Source organism: Acomys minous, assembly GCF_964271855.1.
Source record: "Acomys minous genome assembly, chromosome: 1".
Classification (NCBI taxonomy): Eukaryota; Metazoa; Chordata; class Mammalia; order Rodentia; family Muridae; genus Acomys; species Acomys minous.
In genome coordinates, this window is record NC_140483.1 from 57903240 (window position 1) to 57930449 (window position 27210).

Here is a 27210-nt window from a genome sequence, read left to right on the forward strand (position 1 = left end):
AGGCAGAGCACTGTGAGTTCAAGGCCAGCCTGGTCTACAAAGAGAGTCCAGGACAGCCAGGGCTACACAGAGAGACCCTGTCTCGAAAAACCAAAACACCAACCAACCAACCGGGAGCAGTGGTGCAGGCGGATCTACAGCTACACAATAAGTTTAGACCATCTAAACAAATGTCTAAAGAACAGTAGGTAACTTCACGTACTCTCCTGGAATGGTGCCTCATCATCATCTTCTGGCTCTTCCTCACTGCCAACATCTTCCAAGAGCATCTCTCTCTGTTTAGAAGCTGCTTTAGATGCTGCCTGTCGTTGCTGGCGTACATTTTTATGATCATCTTTTTCATCTTCACTGTCTTCTGCAATATAAAAGTTACTGTGACACAGCAATTAAAAAAACAAAAAACAGCCTTACTTCATTCAAAGAGGAATAAAATCTATCCCTAAAAAATTTTTAAACTGGGCGTGGTGGCGCACACCTTTAATCCCAGCACTTGGGAGGCAGAGGCAGGCGGATCTCTGTGAGTTCGAGGCCAGCCTGGTCAACAAAGCAAGTCCAGGACAGCAAAGGCTATATAGAGAGACCCTGTCTCAAAAAACCAATAAATAAATAAATAAATAAATAAATAATTTAAAGCCAAGTATGGTGTTATACGTCTATAATCCCATCTAGAGGACAAAGAGTTCAAGATATATCTGTGCCATAGAGACTGATTTTTAAAAATTCTTGCGGGCTGGAGAGATGACTCAGAGGTTAAGAGCACTGACTGCTCCTCTAGAGGTTCTGAGTTCAGTTCCCAGCAACCATCTATATGTGGCTCACATGGTGGCTCACAACCATCTATAATGTGATCTGATGATGCCCTCTTCTGGCTTGCAGGTGTACATGCAGGCAGAGCACTGTGTACATAATAAATAAATAAATAAATAAATAAATAAATCTTAAAAAAAAAAAAAAAACGTAAAGCTGAATTATGAACTTAAAAAACTATGAACACATGGTTCCTTTACTACTTTAAATTTGTAACTGTTTAATCCTAAAATTATCAATTATACATGAAAACCTATGTTTACTGATTTTAGAAGCTAAAGGCAGAAAAACATTTTACAATAGGAGAGGAGGCCTTCCTTCCAATGATCTCTTTCCTAAGGTATAAAACACACAAAAACAATGCGGAACTACTACTCCTTATAATGAATTGGGTGACCTTTTCAATTTGGACAGGCAGAGGGAAATCTTTAAAAACATTTAGGGGAGCTCGAGATAACTGCACAGACCAATGCTTCCTTTTTCGAGCAGCTGCCAAGATGGCTGAAGTGGAGCAGAAGAAGCAGACCTTCTGCAAGTTCACCTACTGAGGCGTGGACCTGGACCAACTGCTGGACATGTCCTATGAGCAGCTTGATGCAGCTGTACAGCACCCGCCAGAGGCGGCGCCTGAAGCGTAGCCTGTGGCACAAGCAACACTCGCCTCTCAAGCGCCTGAGGAAGGCCAAGAAGGAGGCTCCACCCATGGAGAAGCCGGAGGTGGTGAAGACCCACCTGATGGGCAGCATGGTGGGCGTGTACAACGGCAAGACCTTCAACCAGATGGAGGTCAAACCAGAGCCGATCAGCCACTACCTGGGCGAGTTCTCCATCCCCTACAAGCCGGTGAAGCACGGCAGGCCTGGTGTTGGTGCCACCCACTCCTCCCGCTTCATCCCCCTCAAACAGCCGTGGCCAATAAAGACTCGTGTTCAGTCAAAAACAAAACCAAAAACAAACAAACAAACACGCACATTTAGATGAGCCAGAGATTTGTGAACAGGCTTATAAAAATTACTCTCACATACTGCAATGAATTAACTAGTGTTCTATCAATACAGTTACTTAGTCTGCTAAATGAAGGGTGGGCTGCTAGCTTACTAGCTCTAGACTGAGCTTTATTCAGCATTGTTTTTGTGTGTTTCATACCTTAGGAAAGAGATTGTTGGAAGGAAGGCCTCCTTCCCTCTTCTATTGTAAAATAAGTTTCTGCCTTTGGCTTCTAAAAACATAGGTTTGCATGTAATTGATAATTTTAGGATTAAACAGTTATTTATTTATTTATTTGAGGCTTTTTATGACAGGGATTCTCTACATAGCCTTGGCTATCCTGAAACTAGCCCTATAGGTCAGACTGGTTTCAAACTCAGAGATCCTTCTGCCTCTGTCTCCTTGAGTGCTGGGATTAAAGGTGTGCACCACCATGGCCCAGCAACTAAACTTCATTTCACCAGTGTCACTTTCCTGGGGCTGGAGAGATGGCTCAGAGATTGGGAGCTCTGACTGCTCTTCCAGAGGTCCTGAGTCTGGTTCTCAGCAACCACATGGTGGTGGCTCACAACCATCTATAATGTGATCTAATGCCCTCTTTTGTCACAGACATACATGCAGGCAGAGAACTGTATATGTAATAAGTAAATCAATCTTAAAAAACAAAACAAACAAACAAACAACAACAACAACAAAAAACCAAAAGCAAAAGCAGTTCTTTCCTGAACTTTCAGGTTTCCCTATTTTATTAAGGTATAGTGATCATACTTCTAAGAGTCCCTTAAGTCTTGCCTTAGTTAATGTTTTTCTTCTTAAAAAACAAAAACAAAAACTAACCAACCAAACAAAAACAGGGCGCTGAAGAGTTGGCTCTTTAAATAAGAGAACCCAGGTTCAGTTTCTAGCACCCATGTGATGGCTCACAACCACCAGTAACTCCAGCTCCTTTTCTGGCTTCTGTGAACCCAAGACATGTACATGGTACATAAACATACATGCAGGCAAAACACTCATACATATTAGAAATAAAAACACAGTATACCCTTTTATGTATTCATCCTTTAAGAATAAAAACATACAACACATTCTGATCCTCTCGATCCCCTGCTACTTACTTCACTCTTAACACACACCCCTCTTAATTTCATGGTATGTGTGTTTTAATAAACTAGCAAGTCTAATTACTGCTGTCATGTGTGAATGGGTGGAGGCCTTCCACTGGAGCGCGGGAACTTACCAGTGATCACTTTTCAGTAGCTACTGACTCTCAGAGTTCCTAAGCTATAGCTGGTTGGGTTTTGTGAGGCCCTCTCCTTCATAGTCAATGTTTAACCACTTCTAGTGCCAAAAATCTCATCTAGAGACAAGTAGAGAATAAAGCTGACTATGGCAGACCCTAAACTAAATTGAGTCAGGTGGAGTTGTGATTAATAAAAGTACAGAGCATTCAAAAACCCAATAAAGATAAGAAATTAAAATTAGAGCTCACAAGGCAAGTAAATGCCAACATACACACTACATTATTTTGGGCCTTTAGATAGCAGCAAGGAAGGCAGAGCACCTTAGCAGACTAAAGGGAGCAGAATGTTGTCCATCTTTCGTATTTTTGTTCAACACCAGTCATGAAAAATGACATCCAGGAAGACAAAGGGAAGGCACACTGGTCACAATTAAAGTAGCCAAAAGCAGTAAGGAATACAAAACTCAATCCTTGCTAAACAACAATAGGATTACACTTATCCACAGAGTTCCCGATTAATTAAAAAAAAATATTTTTACCCCTTTCTTAGTTTTATTATTTACATTTTCTCTATGTAAGTAAGCTAGCTGTCCTGGAATTCACTATAGTAGACCAGGCTGTCCTCAAACTCACCTGCTTCTACCTGCTGAGTTCTCCTTATGTAACCTTGGTTGGCCTTGTACTTTGCAGCAATCCTCCTGTCTCAGCATCTATAATGCTGATATTATAGGCATATTCCACCATACCTCATTCACATTAATTTATTTTAAATTAAAATTAAATTAATTTAAATTATTATACTTTCCCCCCTTATGGCTATTGTTTCACATGGCATTTACTTAACTTGCTTTAATTTCTTTATACACATACAAGCAGGGCATGGTGGCATACATCTTTAATCCCAGCACTCAAAATACAGAGGCAAGAGGATCTCTGTGATTTGGAGGTTTATATGAGTTCCAGGACAGCCAGGGACACATGGTGAGACACAACAACATAACACAATAAAATATTTAATTAAAAAAAATTTTTAAATTATTTTTTTTATGAGCTATTGCAGGATATTTGACCACAGTGTAAACCTTGAGATTGCGGGTTTGTTTGTTTTTCGAGACAGGGTTTCTTGGTGTAACCTTGGCTGTCCTGGACTCACTTTATAGACCAGGTTGTCCTTGAACTCAAGATACTTGACTGCCTCTGCCACTCCAATGCTGGAATTAAAGGCCTGCATCACCATTCCCAGTCTGAGATTGTGTTGTTTACTAGAAAAACCTATTTCTAGTTGTGGTGTGGCTCAGCCCTAACAAACACCTTTAATCCCAGAGCTTTCTACTTAAACACTGTAAATAGGATTAAACGAGTCAACCACAGGTCAAGGGTGGAGCAAGCAACCAGTTGATATGGAGTGAACATAAGAAAAAACCATAGAGAATAAGAGGAAGATAGGTGTGAGCTACCACATGGGTGCTGAGAATTGTGCCCAGTGCTCTTAACTGCTGAGCCAGCTCTTTAGCCCCCCCCAATAAAAAGATTTTTACCTCAATTTTGCATGAAAACGACCTGTAGACATTTAAAACCCAAAACAGCCATCAGGATAGAGAATAAAATTTTTACCTTCATGAAACCAGAATGACTGCATAACCCCAGTACTTGAGAGTATCTTACTTACAAAACTGCAATAAATATGACTTACCTGCTGAGTGAGAATCACCCTTCTTGGTCTTCACATCTTTTTCTTCCGAGTCTTCACTGTAAGGCAAAGAGAAAAGGAAAATGCTCAAAAGTCTTAGATCCAAGGCCAAATAGTCACTCACTGGGCATGGTGGCTGCATGTGTAATCCCAGCAGTAAGAATGCTCGACAGGAGTGACATCAGTTTAGGCCCATCCTGGGCTATACAGTGTATTTTAGCTAGCCTGTACTAAAGAAGAGAAGCCTCGGCTGGTTATAGTGACCTTGCCTTGAAGGGGGAAAAAGTACAACCAGATTTCTGGTATCAGAATTAAAACACTTTAATCCTTTCATATATAAATTGTTCAGACAGGTGCTGAGGAATAAAACTGCTTCATTATTCCCTTACTGTACAGGGATGCTAGTGAATAGGTATAGTTTTATTCATCACAGAAAAACAAACTGAGTCCCAAAAATGAAGCAGAGTTTAAAATCTAACTTATGATCAAGTGTATGACTTTCTCTAGTTATTTCAATTAGCAAAGTCAAGGGAAAGCTCAATTAAAAAAAAAAAAAAGAATAGAAAATTCAACAAAACATTGATTTGCAGGTTTAAGATCAATCTAAAGACTAGCCTGAACACTGAGACCCTGCCTGGCCCCTTACCAAAGCCAACTGAACAAACAACAAAGAAAAAATTTAAGTCGTATGTAACAACACCGATGAGATGCTGTAACAAACATAATGTTCAGGCTCCATCATTAGCACTACACTAAGAAACACAATTAGGGAAAGTGAGAGTAAAATTCAACAGGGTAGAGCTTAGAACTCCACAAGCTTTGGGTATTATTCTGCTATGGATCTGACTGAAGAGGAACTACAATGAGGTGTCAATGTCATCTCAGATAGCAAGTTACAAAGTTAAAACACTCGTTGGCTCATGCTCTTAAGTTTGAGAAAGCAGCAAGAAGCACTCCTGGAGCTCACTTCTGATCCAAAGCTGAGACCAAGCTGCTCTGGGAATGAGGCTGACCTGCAGGCTTGAAGTGAGATCCAGGCTGCCATAGGAACTTCATCCTTTTACAGCCCAAAGACTGCCTCCACTCTAGAGTTCTGACAATGTAAGTAAAAAGATAAGAACAACAATGTCTCCTACCTGTCTTCTTGTGAATTTTTTCCAGATCGCCTCTTATTTTTAGCCTCTCGGGGAGATGACCGAATTTTCTTAGCAGGAGGGCCTGAATCTCTTCCATAATCTTCATCTAAACAAGAAAATAAAATTCAGTTAACTATTATAATGCTCACATGCTGAGACATCCCCTTATAGTTTCTTTGATTAAAGGGGAAGAAGGGGCACACTGGAGCACAGGCTGTTCTTCTAGAGGACCCGGGTTTGACTCCCAGCACCCACATGGTAGCTCACAACTCTGGTTACAGAGGATCTGATGCCTTTTCTTCTGGCCTCTGCAGGCTGCAGGCATGCACATTGTGCACACAGGAGGCTCAGTTCTATCTCTACCACAAAATAAATATGTAATTTAAAAAGGACCAGCAAGATGGCTCAGCAGTTAACAGCACTTGCTGTGCAAGCCTGAACTCTGACTTAGATCCCAGAAGCCATGGTAGAAGAACTCATTCCCAAAAATTTTCCTCTGACCTCCGCATGTGCCCGTACTCATACATACATATCACATACAAGCACACACAACTAAAAATAAATAAAATTTAAAAATTCCTCCTCAGTCCCACCCATTTTAATTCCATTTTATATATTGTCTAGCACTTATATAAAAACATCTTTTGGGGGAGAGGTCCTTTTGAGACAGGATCTCTCTGTGTAGCCCTGGCTGTCCTTGAACTCACAGCGATCCGCCTGCCTCTGCCTCCCAAGTGCTGGGATTAAAGGCGTGCATCACCATGTGCGCTCACACACACATCTTATACATCCACAGCACAGCTTACCATTTTACAGCATTCCCACTTAGTTAATGATTTTTCCCATGTTTCAACATCTTCATACTTATTTGAAATTATAGTAATTTGGTTTTATCACGAGCATCTTAGTAAAAACCTAAAATTTCTTAATCTTTTTCTTTTCTTTTCTTTTTTTTTAAGATTGTTGTTGTTGTTGTTTTGCTCTGTGTAACAGGCCTGGTTGTCCTGGACTCACTTTGTGAACCAGGCTGGCCTCTAACTCAGAGATCCACCTGCCTCTGCCTTCTGAGTACTGGGATTAAAGGCGTGTGCCACCACTGCCTGGCCAAGTCTACACTCTTAACACAATATTGTGATCAAGTAAATTATTCCTAAACTTAAATATTAAATATATAATGCACTCTGGATACTTATAGGGAAATACTTCTGATTTCAAATGCTTCATAAGAAAGACAAGTCCTAAAGCTGTTATTCCTCTACCACTTATAATGGTGAGAAACTACAAGTAGCCTGGGACTTGGACAATTATTAAAGTGCTGGGTTCATTATAAAATCCCTAACAGAATTTAACCACTTTTCAAATTTAATCCTAACCATTAATAGCAGCATTTACTTTAATTGTGTGTGTGTGTGTAGGGTGCATGTGATTATGTGCATATGAGCACAGGTGCTCATGGATATTGAGAAATGAACTCAGGCCTCTGCTTAAAAATAACTTGAAGAAAGAAAGAAGAAGAAGAAGAAGAAAGAAGAAGCCGGGTGTAGTGGTGCACACCTTTAATGCCAGCACTTGGGAGGCAGAGGCAGGCAGATCTCTGTGAATTCAAGGCCAGCCTGGTCTACAAATCGAGTCTAGGACAGCCAAGGCTACACAGAGAGACCCTGTCTCAGAAAAAAAAGAAAGAAAGGAGAGGAAGAGGAAGAAAAAAACAAACAAACAAAAAAACCAGATGGGGCTGGAGAGATGGCTCAGCGGTTAAGCGCACCATCTGCTCTTCCAGAGGTCCTGAGTTCAATATCCACCAACCACATGGTGGCTCATAATCATCCATCATGAGATCCAGTTCCCTCTTCTGTTATGAAGGTGTACATGTAGGCAGAACATTGTATATGTAATAAGTAAATAAATCTTCAAAAAACAAAACAAAACAGAGCCAAGGAAGACAAGGGCAGTGCCCAAAATTCTATAGCAAGCCTCGTAACCACATTAAAACAACACAAGCAAAATTTTATTTGCATGTGTATGTTCATGCCTGACACATCATATGTATAGACAACAAAGGACAATTGTGTGAGTCAGGCTGGACATTGAGCACCTTTGCCTGCTGAGCTATACTGCAGTCCTTCAACTACATTTTAAAAAGATGAAAGTCAAGAAGAAAAAGGTCAAAACAGCTGCATGCCAGCTTAAGGGATGTTAAGTATCAATTCTACGTTTGTTTCCTTAACTGTAAAATGAAACAGGAGATTCTATAACAGTGTTAGAACAATTTCTGGCATGTAGTACAATTAATGTTTGTATTACTTCAGTGACAGAATTATGTATCAAGTTTTTAATTCTTTATACATCTCCTTATAAAGTAAAATAATAAAGTAAAAAACTAGTTAAGACCACCAGTTGCTCTTTTAGATGACAAGGGTTCAAGTCCAGCTCCAGGATCCGATGCCCTCCCATGGCATCCACAAGCACTGCACACTTGGTGCACAGGCGTAAGTGCAGACAAACTCCCACACACATAAAATAAGAAAAGTTTCAAGTTTTAATAAAGTAAAATTAGATAATAAAGGCTTATTTTACTTCATTATGCAAAAAGCACAAGTTCCTCAGGCATAGATTTTATTATAGCAATTGCAATAATGACACAAGTTTCTTGTTTGAATCAGGCAGGGTCTTGCTATGATGTCACAGCTGGTCTGGAATTCTTGGGCTGAAGTGTGCCACCTGTCTAGGTTTCCTGAAGAGCTGGGACTACTGGCTCACATTACTGTGCTTAGTTAGCAGTAGGTATTTTAAAGAAATAAACACAGGATCAGAATTACTGGACATTTAACCTTTGGATACTAAAACTAGACAAGGGGGGAAATTCAGGTGTTCATTTCAATGATTTACAGGAAAAGGCTACAGGCCAGGCACAGTGGCACACACACCTGTAATCCAGTAATTGTGAGGTTAAGGCAAAAGCATTTTGAGTTCAAGGACAGCCCAAGCCACACAGCAAACCTCACAAAGATAACGGGCAAGTTCATGATTTGACACAGACCACTGGGTAATTTTAAATAACAGAGACTTCTAAAAGCACGACCAAAAGCACATAAGCTGACAGTTCTGTCAGAATGACGCATGACTGTAGAAAGTCACAAAACATACCTGCATCATCTGATTCCTGAAACTGTGAGTAATCAACGACCTTCCTATTTCTGCAGAAAGAGACACATTTAGACAATTTTAAAAAAGTATGATTTCTAAGACACCAAACACACATTTTAGTCTTATAAAAAGAATACTTAAGCCAGGCGTAATACCTTTAATTCAGTTCTTGGGAAAGAGAGGAAGGCAGAGACTCTGCCTCAAAAAACAAAAACAAAAAACAAAAATGAAACAAAAAACTTCTCCGACTTACAATACTCACCTTAGTGACAACTTTTTTAAAAATTTTTTTATTTTTGGTTTTTTGAGACAAGGTCTCTCTGTGTTAACCTTGGCTGTCCTGAACTCACTTTGTAGACCAGGCTGGCCTCGAACTCATAGTGATCCGCCTGCCTCTGCCTCCCGAGTGCTGGGATTATAGGCATGCGCCACCACGCCCGGCCACCTTAGTGACAACTTAAACACTGTTCTTCTCAAGCTTTACATTTCCCACCTCCCCTAAAACACCTGTTCACCACATGTACTCGTTATACATAGACAATGATATCCACAGGCCAAAACTTCAAGTGTTATTTTACTCATTGTCTCTTTCTTTCCCCCCTATATGTAGCCCTGTCCTGGAACTTGCTTATATAGACCAGGTGTCCTTTAACTCAGAGATTCTCTTGCCTCTACCTCCACAGTGCAACAATTAAAAATAATAGCCACCAACTATTCTTACTGTTATATACACAAACACTTATACTTGAAAAAATGAGATTACTGCTAGGCAAAAAACAGCCTTTAAGTATAACATAATTATGCTATAAAGCACCCAAATTATGTTAAGACTAAGCTTTAGAAGAAACATTTTACTTATGTAGTCAAAAGATGCTTTAAAAAAAAAAAAAGATATCCATGGGGGCTCACACAGACTGAACCACCAACCAGAGAGCATGCATGGACTGGACCCACACATACGTAGGCCCCCTACACATATGTAGCAGATGTGCATGTTGTTCTTCAATGTCGGCCCCTAACAATTAAAGCTGGGGCTGTCTCTGACCCTCTTGCCAGCCTTTGGATCTCCTCAGAAGGAGAGGATGAATCTAGTCCTGTGGTGACTTGGTGTGTGTGTGTGTGCCTGCGCGTGCATAGAAGAGGTTGGATAGGGGAATGGGAGAAGGTGTGAGGGTGTGACTGGAGAGGAGGGAGGGGTGCCGATCAGGATGTAAAGTGAATTTAAAAAATGCTTTAAAAAGATGTATTATATATATGTGTGTGTGTGCTATCTATGTACATGAGTGTGTACCACATGTGTTCTAGTACCCATGGAGGGTACCAGATCTGGAGCTGGAGTTACAGGTGGTTGTGAGGGTGCCTAACTTGGTGTTTGCTTTGAGACAGGTCTCACTGTGCAGCAAAAGCTGACTTCACACTCAGAACTGTGCTGCTTCCTGTCTCCACTGCTACAATTACAGACCTGCACCACACCCAACCAATGCAAAATTTACCTTTAGTTTTGTTCTATGAAAAATATGAAATCTGGAGATGATTTTGAAGTATACAGGAGAATGTGCACGGGTCATATACAGCATTTCATATAAGGAATTAGAAAAGTGTATTTGGATGCTTGTTGTATTAGCGCCAAAGTACCTTTTCAATAAACTCAGTCTTGTGAAACTCGAAACTGAGAAAAATGTACCATGATCAAAATCTAAAATTTAAAAGGAGGATTACTTAAGTACAAGGGGATGAGATGTTCTGTTTTATCTATTCCTAGCAAAAACAAACACAAGTCTTATCAAACTCCTAGTAGGGAGCCAGAAATGGTGGTACACACCTGCCATCCCAGGCCCTAGGAAGGCGGAGTCTAGGTGGACTGGGCTGCAGAGAGCCCTGTCTCAAACTGCTGCTCTTTAAATGTCAAGTGGAGCTAACTTTCCAGTTGAACAGTAACTACCAGAAACATAAGCAAATACAGAATTTCAACACAGCACAGATGACTGAGCTAAACCGAGTCAGGGATCTACCACAAATTACTATGTCCTTGAGTAAGGGATTTCCCCTCACTGACCATGTTTTCTTAACTGTCAAATAGGAGGAATACTACTCAAAAGTGGGGCTAGAGATATGGGTTGGTGGTTAAAGTGGCTCTTGACCAGTTCCATTCCTAGCAGGTGGCTCACAACTCTTCTAACTCTAGCTCTAGAGAATCTTGCCCACTCCTCTGGCTGGCTACACAGAGACCTGCCTGCTCTGGATTAAAGGCTTGTCCCACCACACCTAGGAATACTAAATCTTAGAACAAAGCTACTCAAGAGTGCCCCAGGAATGAGTGCTAGGCAAGTATTGACTACCTAAATAAATACCAGTTGGTATTACTTCTGTCTTCCTACTTTTTTTTTTTTTTTTTTGGTTTTTCAAGACAGGGTCCATCTGTATAGTCTTGGCTGTCCTGAAACTCCCTTTGTATACTTCAAAACTCAGAGATTCACCTGCCTCTGGCTCTCAAGAGTTGGGATTAAAGGCATGTGTTACCATCTCCCGGCATCTATTTCCCCACTTTTATGCTAACTTATTTCCAGCTTTATAAGGCAGTTTCCAAACTTTCCTTTAGGTCGAGAAAAGTAGCTCTTTTATTTTTCAATCAGTTCAGAAGAGGGCATCATAGCTCTGAAACTGGAGTTATGGACAGTTGTGAGCCACCACTGTGTGGTGCTGAGAACTGAACCTGAGTCATCTAAGGAACAGCCACCACTCTAGCCCCACACAGTATTTTAGAGCCATCAACTGAATTACAGCAACTTCCATCACTCAAGTCAACCCGAGTTCCACCCAAACAAATTAAAAAGTTTGTACTAGAAAGAAAATCCCCAACATAAAAGGAACACCCAGCACAAGAACCTACCCACCTCAAGCAACCCAGAAGTACTTACTTTCACTGAAAGACTCTGTATACTTATATTGAAAATGTAACATGACGCTAGAAATGATGGCATATGACTACCACCCCAGTGCTGGTGGTGCAAACAGGAGGTCAGTCCAGTCTATACAGAGAGATTTTGCTTTAAATACAAAAGAAAGAATGTACCTTTGGGACCAGAGTATTTATAACTCAGCAGTAGAATGTTTTATTAGTGGCTCCCCACCAAATGAAATGGGAGTGGGGGAGTGCTTGTTTACAATGAACTATTTGGTACCGAACATAGGTTAAGGATGAAGTAATTTAAAGGTAACAGGATTTTCCCCTTTTTAAAAGTTTTTCGAGGCAAGATTTCTCTGTGTAGCCTCAGCTGTCCTGGACTCGAGTTGCAGACCAGGCTGGCCTCGAACTCAGAGATCCGCCACCATGCCCAGCCCGTGACAGGATTTTAATAGTAGGGCATGGTAGTACAATTGTTATCTCAGTATTTGGGAGGTAAAAGCGGGAAGATCAGGTCAACATCTTCAGCTACACATTTAAGTTCGAAGCCAGCCTGAGCTACATAAGATGCTGTCTCAATACTCTCATCCAAAGCAATAATTTCTACTAAATAGGGACAGAATGTTGAGGGCTGGTGAAACGGGAAAGGCATTTGTCACCAGCTCTAATGACCTGAGTTCAATCTCCAGGACCAACATTGTAGAGAAGGAGAATGACTCCCACAGCTTTCATCCAGCCTCCCCATGCACCATGCACCATGTACACACCACATACACAGTATACAAATAAATGTGTAATTTTTCTTACACACACACACACACACACACACACACACACACACACACACACACACACACGAATGTTGGTTTCACATACCAGGAATATAATTTTTGTCTGCTGTAAGAAAAAGTATTCTTAATCCCAGCATTCCGGAGGCAGAGGCAGGAGGATCACTTTGAGTTCGAGGCCAGCTTGGTCTATAAAGTAAGTCCAAGACAGCCAAGGCTAACAGAGAGACCCTGTCTCGAAAACCAAAAACGAAAAACAAAAAGAAAAAGTATTCTGTCTGGAGAATGAAGAACAGTGTTTTAGAGTTAGAATTTACACCAGGCGGTGGTGGCGCACATCTTTAATTGCAGCACTCAGGAGGCAGAGGCAGACGGATCGCTGTGAGTTCAAGGCCAGCCTGGTCTACAAAGTGAGTCAAGGACAGTCAAGGGTACATAGAGAAACTCGTCTCGAAAAACCAAATAAATAAATAAACAAACAAATAAATAAAATAATTAGAATTTACCATGTTTTGAAATTATTTCACCAGGTTGGCCTTGAACTTACCCACCACCTCTGCCTCCTGAGGGCTGGGATTAAAGTCGTGCATCACCATTGCTAATCCCAGTATTTAGTTGTTTTGTAACAAGTTTCCACATCTATATGAAATTTAAGTAAGGAATGCTGAATTACCACTGGCAATCCACTGTCAAATGCAAACCCTATCACCAGGACACAGAGCAGCCATTTAAAAAAAAAAGTCCAAGGCCCCCTCCCCCCAACCCCCCAGTTTCTTTGTGAAGCTTTGGCTGTCCTGGTCTTGCTTTGTAAACTAGACTGGCTTTGAACTCAGTGATCCAGCTGCCGGGATTATAGACATGCGTCACTGTGCCTGGCCCAATCTACAGTTCAATCAATGCTGACCGCACTGCTATTTTTATCCCAAGGTTAATTAATATTATAAAAAACTGGGGGCTAGAGAGATGGCTCAACAATCAATAGCACTGGATGAGTTTGGATCCGGCACCCAAGTCAGATGGCTCACAACCATATCTAACTCCGATTCCAGAGGACCCAACGTTCTCTTTTGGCACCATCCCTCACACAACCAAGTGCGGATTTCTTCACGGGTTGGTGTTTAACATCTCATTTATCAGATGCATAAGCAATGTATTTCCACTTACAGTCCACAAATCAGTTACTGTGCCTTGGAATCAACTTATTAGTATATAAACAGCATTTTAAAAGAAAAAGAAAAGGTCGGGAGTGGTGGCACCTTTAATCCCAGCACTAGGGAGGAAGAGGCAGGAGAATTGCTGTGAGTCTAGAGTCCAGGGCAGCCAAGACTAACACACAGAGAGACCCTGCCTCGAAAAACTAAGACAACAAATAGGCAGTAAGAGAGAAAGCTGTATCGTAATATTTAAGTTCACAATCTTTCAGGCATTTATATTCTCGTGCAAAGCTGATTATAACATATATTTATTTCTGACCAGAATTCTAACAAAATAGTTTGAAAACAAATTAGGGAAAAAAGCAGACTACAGAGACACTTCAATATTTTGGGCTGTACATTTAGAAGGAAAACTGGATAACTATGACCACAAAAGTGGTATTTTGTTTGTGCAAGTAAATGTCACATGTGTGCAGGTGCTCAAGGAAGAGATCAGAGGAAGGTCTGAGTGTCAATTCCCCTAGAGGTGGAGTTACAGGCAGTTGTGGGCAGCACGGTCCTCCGGAGAGCAGTAAGTGCTCTTAATCTCTGAGCCATCTCTTCAACATGTCCTCTTCTATTTTGCTCTAAAACATGTATGCTTTTGAGGCCAGGTTGGTCTCAAAATGGTGATCTTTCTACTTTGTTTGTTTGTTTTTCAAGACAGCATTTCTCTGTGTAGCCTTGGCTGTCCTGGACTGCTTTGGAGACCAGGCTGGCCTCAAACTCACAGAGATCCACCTGCCTCTGCCTCCCGAGTGCTGGGATTAAAGGAGCAGACCATCAAACCTGGCTCAAAATATTTTTTTGTTTGTTTGTTTTGAGAGAGCAAACATCTCATTCTGTAGCCCAAGCTGGGCTCAATAAAAATTGCTTCTTTAAAGTTTAAACATTACTAGCTGGGCATGGTTGTGCATACCTTTAATCCCAGCATGTGGTGGGGTGGGGGGCAGAGGCAGGTGTGGGTTCTAGGGTCTACATAGCAGATTCCAGCACAGCCAAAGCTGTCACAAAATACCCCACACAAATCCACTAGATTTTGATAGTGATAGGGAGACACATAGTAATATTCAGCAAATTCTGTTATGGATACTAAATTCTAAACAATTTTATCCAAACTTGACTCTTGTCAACGCAATCCCAAAAGAGAACTAAGAACCACTCATGATCTCCAAGGTAGCTTACAATAAGAAAATTGTATTCATTAAATGGTTCTCGATAGGGAGCCCAAACCTGCCTCTACCACTTACCGACTACATCACGTGCTCTACCTACTGTAATTACCATGTCCTTCCTCCTCAGAGCATCCCTTAACATTCTGCTAATTTCATCTTTTCCTTCCAAGTTAATACTGTGTTTTTGGTTGGTAGGTTTTGTTTTTGAGACAATTTCCACATAGCCCCTCTATATGAAATTTACTCACTATGTAGACCAGGCTAAACTCAAACTCAGACATCTACCTGCCTGTCTCCTCAGTGCTAGGATGATAAGTGTGTGCTACTATTCCTAGCCCCTAAATACTACGGTTGTAACAAGTCACTCATCACAAATTTCAAATACCTTCTTCATGCTCTAGTTGATTTTCTCAAAGGATAAAGGACTGCCAAGTAATGCTCAAAATAAATGTTTACAATGTGGTTCATAAAAAATAGAAAGGGGACTAAATGGTGGTTATGCCCTTCCTCCTGCTTTATGGTGCTAACACAATCCAAGATCTCAGTTATCTTTTGCACAGTGGATTTCACACTACAATTCTAACTACTTCCCTCACACCAACATTTCAATTACATCTCTCCCAACTTCCTATCTTCTGCAAATGTCATCAGCATGCGATCAGTCTTCACCTATGTATGTCATCAAGAATAAAATAGCTGCCCCCCCCCAAGGAAATAAAAAAGACAAGAACACGATGATAGGCCAAGAACAGAGAGATCACAACACTCGTCCATCTGACTGAGACATCGCTCTGTCCAGATTTCTCCATTTTTCCAAGATCCTGATGTAAAACTGAAAACCCTTGTTAAAATAAAAACATTTCCATAGAATCTTTTTGTTCTAATAGCCCTTTTTTGTTTCCTTTCTGTGATGCTGGGGTAAAACTTAGGGCTTCATGCATGTCAGCCAAGCATTCTATCAGTAAGCTACGTCCCTCTCATAAAAACCACAACAAAAACCAAAAACAAAAAAGCAAAGACTTTATTTAAGTTGGTGAACTTTTTAGTGCATAAATAAGTATTTAAAATTAAAATCAGCCAGACTGGTCTACAAAGTGAGTCCAGGACAGTCAAGGCTACACAGAGAGACCCTGTCTTTAAAAATCTAAATAAATAAATAAATATCAAATCAGGACTGGGGATACATCTTAGTTGGTGGAGTGCTTGCCCCCCCCCCCACATACACACACACACATACACACAGAGCTTTGGTTCAAATTTCAGTACTATATACAAATTGGGCCTTAGAATCTGAGATTTGTAATCCTAGGAGGAAGTAGAAATTCAGAAACCCAAGGCCATCCTTAACTATAATAAGTTATAAATCAGCTGGCTTTATATGAACCTGTCACAAACAGTAAAATTAACATTTTAAGAGCACACATTTGGGTGTAAATGTATAACTCAGCAATAGAAAGTTGTAATTTACATGTAAAAAAAATTTGTCTCATTGACTGGAGAGATGGCTCAGCTCTTAAAAATATGTACAAAGCTGAGAGTAGTTGTGCATGTCTTTAATTCCAGCAGAGATAGGTGAATCTCTGAATTCAAGACCAGCCTGGTCTACAAAGTGAGTTCCAGGACAGCCAGGGCTACACAGAGAAACCCTGTCTCAAGAAATAAAGAAAAAAAGAGTACCCCTCTTGGGCCAGGCATGGTTCCACCTGCCTTTACTCCTAGCAGAGGTAGTGCCTCTCTATAGGAGTTCCAGGCCAAGCAGTCCTTGGTGGAGTGAGTTCAATGAGCTATGACTTTATAAAGTGAAGCCCCCCATTCAGTCTTTGTAAGTTTATTATGAGTTTTTCTTATTTTTAGTTTTTTTTTTTTGAGGCAAATTCACTATACAGGTCAGGTAGACACTGCACTTGCCATATTCCTGCTTCAGTCTCACAAGTGTTAGAATGATAAGCATATACCATCACATTCAGCGTTAAGATATCCCTAGTATTTTAAAAATTAAAGTCTAGAAATAGTAATTTCTCTTAAAGTCACACATCTTGCTCACCAGCACACTATACACCTGAAAGTAAAGAACAGAAGTTCTAGCAGGCATGGTGGTGACACCTTTATTCCCAGCACTGGGAGGCAGAAGCAGGGGGATCTCTGAGTTCAGAGCCAGCCTGGTCTACAAAGTGAGTCCAGGACAGCCAGAGAAACCCTGTTTGGAAGACCCCTCTGCCGCCCCCCCAAAGTCCTCTCCCCCTAAAAACCAAAAGGAATCAGGATCATCTCTAAGCACACAGTGGGATACTAAACGTAAGCATGTTCTTGTACTTATTTGTTAAATTCTAAAATACCTCCAATTTTCAAATTTCCCCTTTAGCCATGGTGGCGCTCGCCTTTAATCCCAGCACTCGGGAGGCAGAGGCAGGCAGATCGCTGTGAGTTTGAGGCCAGTCTGGTACAAAGCGAGGCCAGGACAGCCAAGGCTGTTACACAAAGAAACCCCCGTCTTGAAAAACAAAAACAAACAAAAAATCAAATTTCCCCTTTAACCGGGGACTTCTTTTTTGTTTGCTTTTTGAAGACAGAGTTTCTCCAAGTAAGAACCCTGGCTGTCCTGGAGAATGATTTGTTTGTTTTGTGAGACAGGGGTTCTCTGTGTAGCCTTGTCAGAGATCTGCCCGCCTCTGCCTCCTGAGTGCTGGGATTAATGGTATGGGGGGGGCTAGCCCTGGCCTTGCACGGAACTCTGTGTAGAACTATTCTGAGCCAGTTCTCATCTTTTATAAGCAACAACTTCTTTTCTTCTTTTCCAGGTTTAAGAGTCGTGAAAGCATCTGAAGTTAAATGATCACCGTGGAGGCAGGAAAATGAGCAGGACTCTGTTAACCAGAAAATCTACGCTCTTTAGGTCCGATAGATGATACCCACTACTATAAATTTTACCACCTAATTTCTTAAAACTCCCTTTGAGAAAAAAAATTCAACAAAAAAATCTTTAAAAGAAAAAAAAAAACAAATAATAAACCAGGTAGTGGTGGTACATGCCTTTAATCCCAGCACTTGGGAGGTAGAGGCAGGCGGATGGATCACTGTGAGTTTGAGGCCAGCCTAGTCAACAAAGTTAATCCAGGACAGCCAAGGCTACACAGAGAAACCCTGTCTCGAAAAACAAAATAAAACACCCCCCAAACAAACAACAACAAAACAAATAATAGTTGTTTTGTGGAATGAGGGGTCATTTTTTGATGACCCGTAATTGCCACCTGGAGTGATTAGCATTAAAGTACTGCAGTGCTCATGCCCACACCCTCCCTGAAAGTACAGTGAGAAAGGGAGAGCTTTATTCCAGTAGTCTCTACTTAGTTTTAACTTTGAATAGCCACCAGACTCTTGGCCACCCAGCAGGAGAGTTGGTTAAAGTGAAAAGAGCTGGGAGTAGTAGTGGCTCTCACACACTACTCAGATGTTGAGTTTGAAGCCAGCCTGGTCTAGAAAGAGTTCCATGCTAGCCAAGGCAGTATAGTGAGACACCTCCCCCTCCCATTAAATAATAATAATAAATAATAATAATGACATTGCTTTAGCGAAAGAAAAAAGTAAATAATACCTAGGTTCTAGTCCCAACTAATGTATGTTACAAGAAACCTCACTTTTACCCAGGTCTCAGTTAAGCGGCCAGCCAACCCACCCCTCCAACCCCGGTTTAGCTCGCTTTCTTCCTAACCCTTAGACTATGACATTAAACAATTAACTTGAAGCTAAGGCCTAAAATAATTGAGCTTCGAATACAAATTCAGTTAAGTCAACTTACTAACATTTCACCACAGGGGGATACTTACAAGTATAACAAAAATATTAATAGCGGGGGTGGGGGGGTGGAGGGGAGGCAGGAGGCAGGAGGGGGGGGGGGGCGCAGGGGGGGGCTGGAGAGATGGCTCAGTGGTTAAGACCTCTGCTCTTCCAGAGGTCCTGAGTTCAATTCCCAGCAACCACATGGTGGCTCACAACTATCTATAATGTTATCTGATACCCTCTTATGCAGATAAAGCACTCATATACAATAAATAACTCTTTAAAAAAATAATAGTGTCTGTTTTTTAATCCTAAGTAAGTATCTTGAGTTGATGGTACCATTTGGTTAATCTTTTTTTTTTTTTTTTTGAGACAGGGTTTCTCTGTGTAGCCTTGGTTGTCCTGGACTCGCTTTGTAGACCAGGCTGGCCTCCGTTTGGTTAGTTTTATGTCTCCAAAGTACTCACTATAACCTGAAAGAGCCATACCGACTACTTCCTAAACGCCTGTAAAGCTTTCACAGAACATGGTAATTTGGAGGTGCGGGTTGAGAGAATGAAAAAAGCAAGCAGGTAAGTAACTCACTTTCCGAATTTCCACCCAGAGAATGCGAGGAGTTCGCAGTCCCAAACTACCACCAATAGGAGATCATCTTGTCAGGGGACACAAATGGTAGGGCACAAAACCCTTGCCAGACCCAAACTTCTCTTTGGCATTAAGATACTTCCCATAAAAACTTGGAAAGGAGAATTGATAACTGTAAAAACATTAAAGAACTCAAGGCCAAGGAGCCTTTATAAGTAACTTCCATTGACTTGAGTCTCGGGGTCGATCGTGTGTGTGTGTGTGTGTGTGTGTGTGTGTGTGTGTGTGTGTGTGTGTGTGTGTCTGTCTGTCTGTCTGTCTGAGGCCTCAAGATCGGACTAAACCCCACCCTTCCACCCAAGGCACATTCCATACACTCTGGCGGACATTAAAGGGGAGCCACACCGAGTGAGAAAAAAACTGGAAACTTCCTGAACCATGCGAATAAAAGTCTGATCGCTAGCGGAACATAGTAGTTCCTTTGCGATTAACGTCGTACAGGGAAAGAGAGGGTTACGGAGGCATAGAGACGTGTATTGGGAATGAGGGGTAACGAGAGCCACACGGGATTTGGGTCGCGCGGCTAACGCGCACGTCCCCGAAGGAAGGGCATTTGCAGGCGGAGGGAAGGGAAAACTTGGGGTTAACGCGTTCAGAACTCCTAGGTGGGGGGGAAGAAGCAGTGGCCCTTATTTTTCGGGGCGTATGGTCAAAAACTCACTTTTTGCCCCAAGGGGAAAAGAAAGCATGGGTCCCACCCAGGCCGGGCTAAGGAGGCGGGGCCTTGCCGCGACACCGAGAATGGAGGCGGGGCCGGGCGGTGGGGCGCAGGCGACCCGCTCGCCAAGACGCTAGGCTTCCCGCAAGCCTTGGGAAAACGAGCTCTCGCGCGTGGACGTCCCCGGCTCGCTGACAGGCTCCCGCAGGGCCCAAGGATGAGGCCTACCGGGGCGCCCAGAGCGCTCCGCGGCGGCGACAGAGCCAGGGCGGAGGTCCCGGGCGGCCCCGGAGCCGACCCGGGCCCTGCGGAGTGAAGGCACGCGCACGGGCGCGCCGCCGCCGCCGCCACTGCCACCCTGCGCGCCGCCGCGCACCCACGCGCACGGGCGCACGGGGTCCCCTCGACAAGGCCGCGCGTGGTAGTCAGGAGCACGACTCCAGGCCCGTCGCCCAGCTCCCACGCCCGCTCCCCGCTGCCCGTCCGGCTCGCCCCGGGGCCTGGAACTCTGCACTGACCTGACAGGCCGAGACATGTTCGCTGTCGAGGCGCGTCCAAGTCGTGGAGCTGAGGACCAGGACCCCCCTCCCCGCGCACTCGGCGCCCCACCCCCCCGCTCCGGCCGGCGGGGCCGCTGCTACCGAGCCCCGAGCTGCTGCTGGCTCCTCACGAGTCTGCGGCTGCTTGTTCCGGGCCCCTGGATCTGACGAGCCCCCCGCTCCCCCGTCTCTTCAAAATGGATGAATCAAACCAGCCGAAAATGCGCCAAAGCCGTGGCGCAACCAAACGCGCTAGGGGTTGTGCGCTCCGCCCCTGTACGCCCGCTCATTGGTGACTTCTGTCAGGCGCGCCCTGGTCATTAGTCCATTTGAATCATCACGTTTCCAAGGCCCCGCCCTACCCCCTGATAGACCCCGCCTCCTCCATGGGGTCCTGTTAGTCAAGATGCGCTGAGAGCGCAAGGCCGCAAAACAAAAATGGTCGCCGATTGCCCGCCCCCCCTGGCTTCCACGCCATAGCTGCAGATTCGTCTTGGGTTAGATCCTGGGCCCCACCGGCCAGAGAACCTGATTGTATATAGAGTTCAGCGTGGGCTAGGTGTTCGTGTAATGGATTTAATTTCTCTCGGCGTGATTATCTTGCAAATCAGGTAATTGTAAGGCTCGTGGCAGAGGGAGCAGATTCGTCACTGTGAGACTACTTCAAAATTGGAGGGAAATTTCTTAGGTTCAAAAATTTGACCTTAATCTTAGAAATCCAGTACTCTGTCTTCAGCGTTAATTTCCCAGGGCGTAGTCACGCTGCTGAAGTTAAGAATTATGCTCACAAAGAATTTCTTTTATCCTTCATTTTCCAACCTGATCTTTGAGAGTTACTTCGTACTCATTACAATCCCATTTCCCGACGTTACCATTTTAAAAAGAAGGGGGTGGATGAAGGTTAAGAGCGAGAGTGGTGACCGAACACTTGCTTCAGAATTCTAAGCCCCCCGCTTAGTAATTGAATAGGTTTCCCTCTCTACACCTCAGTTTTACGGTAAGTAGAACAAGAAACAACACTACCTTACTATTAGAATGAAAGGAGGTGCTATGTTGAAAGCTATGGGCTTAAGTGCCAGGTTCAGTTTTTAATAGAAGATAAAAGCAGTTGGGGCAGCCTCAAGACTGAATGCCTAACTCAGAAGTAGAGTTCAGTGTCCCTGTATTAATAGCTAGGGTTTACTTTGTGCTATATTTTGGATTATATGTCCCCTAGGAACCCATATGCCAAAGACTTAGTAGCCAGCCTGTGGTAGCCTGGCTGAAGTTAGGACATTAGGAGTGTGCTCTTAAAGAGGTCATCAGGAGCATAGCTTGGCCACCTTCTGTCTCTCTTTGCTGATCACAATATGATCAGTTTTACTTTGCTGATATACTTTTCACCACCATGTTCTACCTCTTTATAGACCCAAAGCTATAGGACCAAGCAGCCCCAGTGGAAATAGCTGAAATCGTAGAAAAATAAATCTATTCTTATATTTCAAGTCATAGAAATAGAAAACCAACACACTGTGTTATACGTAGGCTTTGATCTTTGCCCCAGGCACTGTTAATTAGCAAATGAAGGGTGGGGATGTTGCTCAGTTGAATGCAGTTATCCAGCATGAATTCAGTAAGCACTGAGTCCAGCCCTCAGCACCTCCTACAACTGTGCCTAATGACACACACCTGTAATCGACGTATCAGTAGGAGGCCTGCAAGGAGGTAGAAGTTCAAGGTCATCCCTGACTATATAGGGAGTTTGAAGACAGTTTGGACTATGAGAGCCCCTGAGTCAATAACAAAACCAAGTGAAAATATAGTCCCCAAGCAACAGCCACAGCACCATCTGCTTCCTGAAAGTCTCTTAAGGTAAAATCCTACTTCTCTAAGGGAAGAAAGCAGCGTAATACAACAGAGAAGTATTTCAAAAGCTATTCTTGAGCCTTTCCATTCAACATCGTTCCCTCTTTACTTTAAAAAAAAAGGGGGGGGGCGTGGTGGCGCACGCCTTTAATCCCAGCACTCGGGAGGCAGAGGCAGGCGGACTGCTGTGTGTTCGAGGCCAGTCTGGTCTACAAAGTGAATCCAAGACAGCCAAGGCTAACACAGAGAAACCTTGTCTCAAAAAACAAAAAACAAAACAACAACAACCAAAAAAAGGGGGGTGGTGAGGGGAACAAATCTATAACAGCCAGGCAGTACTGGCAAATGACTTTAGCCCCAGCACTCGGGAGGCAGAGGCAGGAGGCTCTCTATGAGTTTGAGGCTACCCTAGTCTACAGAGTGAGTTCCAGGACAGCCAGGGCTACACAAAGAAACCTTTTCTTGAAAAAACAAAAACGAAGCCAGGCATGGTGGTGCATGCCTTTAATCCCAGCACTCAAGAGGCAGAGGCAGGCGGGTCTCTGTGACTTTGAGGACAGCCTGTTCTACAAAGCTTTGAGTCCAGGACATCCAGGACTACAAGAGAAACCTTGCCTCAAAACAAACAAACAAAACAAAACAAAAACAAAAACAGGAAAAAAAGAAAGAACAAAAGAAAGAAAAGAAAAGAAATCCATGACATAAAATTTGCCATCTTAGCCATTTTTTTTTTTACAGTCCAGGTCTTTTATTTCCTTTTGTACATTGGGCCATGAATTCATATAGAACGGGCTCCAGCAGCTCAGGCTCCTTCCCGTCAGCTCTCACAAGTGTGCCTCTCTGGATGGCACAGGCTGGCGCGCCAGCTGAACCCAGGTGCCCTTCTCCCTGGCTTCCTTCTTCTTCTGGTCGTTCTCCATCACGCACTTCAGGAAGATGTCCCCGCTCTTAGAGCGCTTGATGTGCTCAATGTGCACATTGATTCTCTTGGCGAGAATATTGTCCTTAACCTGCTTGTTCACAATGATGCCCACAGCGTGCTGGGTGACGTTGTAGATTCTTCCGGTTTTGCCGTGGTAACACTTCTGGGGCATTCCTTTTTGAACAGTACCCGTTCCCTTGATGTCTACAATATCACCCTTCTTGTGGATTCGCATGTATGTGACCAAGGAACAACTGCATACTTCCTAAAACTCCCAGAGAACATATAGCAGGCGCCCCACCTCTTTCCTTTGTGTTTGTCATTTTGACAAAAGCCGTCTTAGCCATTTTTAAGTGCACACTTCTGTGGCATTAAGTACATTCATGTTGTGCAACCATCACCAAAATCCATCTCCAGAATTTTTTTATTGCCCCCCCACCATGTGTGTGTGACAGCATGAATGTGAAGGGCAGAGGAAAACTCTCAGGAAGAAAAAAAAGAAAAAGAAAAAGTATTAAAGATGTAGGTCTTATCAGCTTCGTAAGAATTTCTCAAAGCAGTCATGACATGAAACAGCAGCCCCTAGTGACATCTCCAAGTTCCATCCTCCTCACAAGTTGCCTCAATTTCATTTGCTCCATTTTTTTTTTGAAGCCTCCTCAAAATTCTCCACATGACCTGCAACTTCCCTCCCCTCCTGTAGCAGCTGGTGCTTTGCCATTCCCGGGTTGTTAGGGCAGATCTTCTGCCATTCTCCTTTACCCAGCCGGACTGTCTGCACCAAACTGAGGTGGGATGCTGGAAAGCATTTCCGCAGGCTCGGCCTGGCCTGTGATAGTGTTTGCTGCCAGAGACACCTGAACTCTGGAGGTGTTCAAATGGATCCCTGTTCCTCTTCAATACCAGAGGTCCTGCGTATGCCTAACTTTTGAAAAGAGAACTGAAGTTCCTCATCTGCTGTGGCTGTTCTAGGAAGCACCTTCTGTCGGCAAATGGTTCCTTTTCTACCAGCACATGCTCGTGCCTGTAGTTTGGCGAGTTTTTCCTGGGTCATGCTAGTTTCTCTCATTTTGTTGAAGCAGAAAAGGGCCTGTGGGCGGGACGGGAATTCGTGCTCAGGAGATCTCTGGAAGACCAGCTGAGCCTCGGTGCACACACACGGAGAGCCAAGAAGACAGCTAGAGGGAGCTGGGAGCCCTGGGAGCTTCAAACAAGTTTTGTGCTTATTCTGTGCAGGGCTTGGCTAGTTTTGCTTTCCTTCTAGCTCTGGTTCTGTTTCTTTTTCTTCTTTTCTTTTTTTTCTTCTGGTCTGTTAAATAGCCTAGATTGGGCTGGAACTTCTGATCCTCCTGCTCCCCACCTCCTGAATCCAGGGATCCCAGGCAGGTGACACATCTGGTTGTTCATATTTTTTGTTTGTTTGTTTTGTTTTTTTGTTTTGTTTTTTGTTTTTTTTTTCAAGACAGGGTTTCTCTGTGTAGCCTTGGCTGTCCTGGACTCGCTTTGTAGACCAGGCTGGCCTCAAACTCACAGCAATCCACCTGCCTCTGCCTCCTGAGTACTGGGATTACAGGCATGCGACACCACACCAGGCCATTTTTTTTTTTTTAACTCTAAGAACTGGGGTTGATGGCACACATTTGTAATCTCTCAGCACTGGGAAGTGGAGGCAGAGAGATCAGAAGTTCAAATTCAAGGCTACAGACGTAATTTGGAGCTATCATGGGCTAGAGACTCTGTCACATTAAAACACCTAGATAGGGGGCTGGAGAGATGGCTCAGAGGTTAAGAGCACTGACTGCTCTTCCAGGGGTCCTGAGTTCAATTCCCAGCAACCACATGGTGGCTAACAGCCATCTATAACATGATCTAATGCCTTCTCCTGACCTATAGGTGTACATATATATTTTATTTTATGTGTATGGTATTTTGCCTCTGTGTGTGTGTGTGTGTGTGTGTGTGTGCCTGGTGCCTGAGGAGGCCAAGGGAGAGCATAGGACCCTCAGGAACTGGGGTTACAGACCGTTATGAGCTGCTATGTGGTTGCTGGGAATCAAACCTGGGTCCTTTGGAGGAGCAGCCAGTGCTCTTAATCACTGAGGCATCTCTCCAGTCCCTAAAAGAAACTAAGTACAATCTTACTTCTAATCTGCTGCCTTTTTGCAACTCTCGATGACTCCATGGGGCAGCAGAGCTCTGTGTCTTTGGTTAGCCCCTGTTCAGCCTGAGGCTAAGATAGGACACAGCTGTATGTCTCTGTCTTCTCAAGCGTTTCTTCCTTCCTTTCTTCCTCTGATGCTCCCTCTGAAACAGGGGCTCAGGCGTTCCGGGTCAGCCCTGAACTTTCTATGTAGCTGAGGGTTACTTTGAACGCATCGCACTCCTGCCTCTGATTTCCAAGTGCTGAGATGAGACGTACGTAGCACCGTTCCTGATTTATGCAGTGTTGGGACTTGAACCCAGGACTTTGTTCATGTTAGGCAAGTACTCCTCTGTCACCTGAGCCACATATCCAGCCCTCAAGTGTTCTGTATTTTTGTTTTTGTTTTTCCACCCCAGCCATCTGTCTTCTTCTTTGCTTTGAAGGATGTTAAGAGCTAAGCTTAGGTGACCATCTGCTGCTAAAACAATAAAGATTCACAACTTGACATTTATTTTAAGCCGAAGGAAAAAAGCCAAAGACTAGTGCTTGCTGTTTAGACACCAATAAAATCTATAGAAAACTCACCCTTGTGGTATTGAAGCTTCACAGCTCTACATATCTAAACCGCTAACAAATACTGTGCTGTAGACTTTGCTGAGAAGAGTGGCCCTGAGGTCTCGCAGAAAGAACGTTGAACTTATAAACAAGAATATTTCTCTTGGGGCTGGAAAAATCCTTTAGCAGTTAAGAGCATTTGCTGCTTTTCCAGAGTACCTGGGTTCCACCACTTGTAACTCCAATTTCAGAGGAATCCAACACCCTCTTCTGGCCTCTGTGGGTACCCATCCCCCGCCCCCCACATACCTATAGGCATAAAGTTATTGTGTAATTCCAATGCTGACGTCTGTCTCCTCCATAACTGGTTGATCCTTGTTCTGAGAATATCCTGTGTCAATGTTGTGTTAACACTGCTCCCTAATTGTCCCCTGATATGCCAATAAAGCAGCTTGGAGCCAGTTTCTGAGTAGGGGAGAGAATAGGCCTGGACTTCCTGCCCTCCAGGGGAGGAGGAGTAGAGGTCCAGGAGACATGAGGAGAGATGAGTTGGATCAGGAAAGCCATAAAGTGCAAGTATCTCTGGGATGTACACTCGGAGGAAACCAGATTAGAGGTTAAGGAAAAGATTAAACTGCTCAGGACTCTGCTGTGACCCTTCTTAAAATCATAGAGTCTCAGCCGGATGTGGTGGCTTACGCCTTTAATCCCAGCACACAAGAGGCAGAGGCAGGTGGGTCAATGTGAGTTCAAGACCAGCCTAGTCTACAAAGCTAGGCCAAGACAGGCAAGATAACACAGAGAAACCCTGTCTCAAAACAAAGTCTCCTTTATTTGGTTGATAGCTGGGTTAAGAAAGAAGCAGAGAGGGGCTGGAGAGATGGCTCAGCGGTTAAGAGCACTGACTGTTCTTCCAGAGGACCCGGGTTCAATTCCCAGGACCCCACATGGCAACTCACAACTGTCTGTAACTCTAAGATCTGACACCCTCACTTAGACATGCATACATGCAAGCAAAACACTGAGGCACACAAAATAAAGATAAATAAATAAAAAAA

At 43.3% G+C, this 27210-nt stretch overlaps 1 protein-coding gene and 2 pseudogenes across 4 annotated transcripts in view; 1 reads left to right on the plus strand and 2 right to left on the minus strand.

Moving 5' to 3' along the window:
• NUCKS1 (nuclear casein kinase and cyclin dependent kinase substrate 1) overlaps positions 1-20925 on the minus strand; it is a 28589-nt gene extending 7664 nt beyond the window's left edge. Inside the window, exons 1-5 of one of the 2 annotated variants that reach the window (XM_084793062.1) lie at positions 20667-20925; positions 9008-9057; positions 5861-5966; positions 4728-4783; positions 203-355 (exon numbers count right to left, since the gene is read on the minus strand). In XM_084793062.1, coding sequence (XP_084649188.1) covers positions 203-355; positions 4728-4783; positions 5861-5966; positions 9008-9057; positions 20667-20683 — 382 coding nt within the window. In that variant the 5' untranslated portion in view covers positions 20684-20925. The remainder of the gene's footprint in view (positions 1-202; positions 356-4727; positions 4784-5860; positions 5967-9007; positions 9058-20666) is intronic. The other variant, XM_084793061.1, reaches the window with a different exon arrangement.
• On the plus strand, positions 395-4721 carry LOC311603864 (small ribosomal subunit protein uS19-like; annotated as a pseudogene). Its single transcript has one exon. The product of its transcript is annotated as a small ribosomal subunit protein uS19-like (transcript).
• Positions 20926-23356: 2431 nt separating the features above from the next.
• LOC311597366 (large ribosomal subunit protein eL21-like) lies at positions 23357-23777 on the minus strand (annotated as a pseudogene). Its single transcript has one exon. The product of its transcript is annotated as a large ribosomal subunit protein eL21-like (transcript).
• Positions 23778-27210: the final 3433 nt, after the last annotated feature.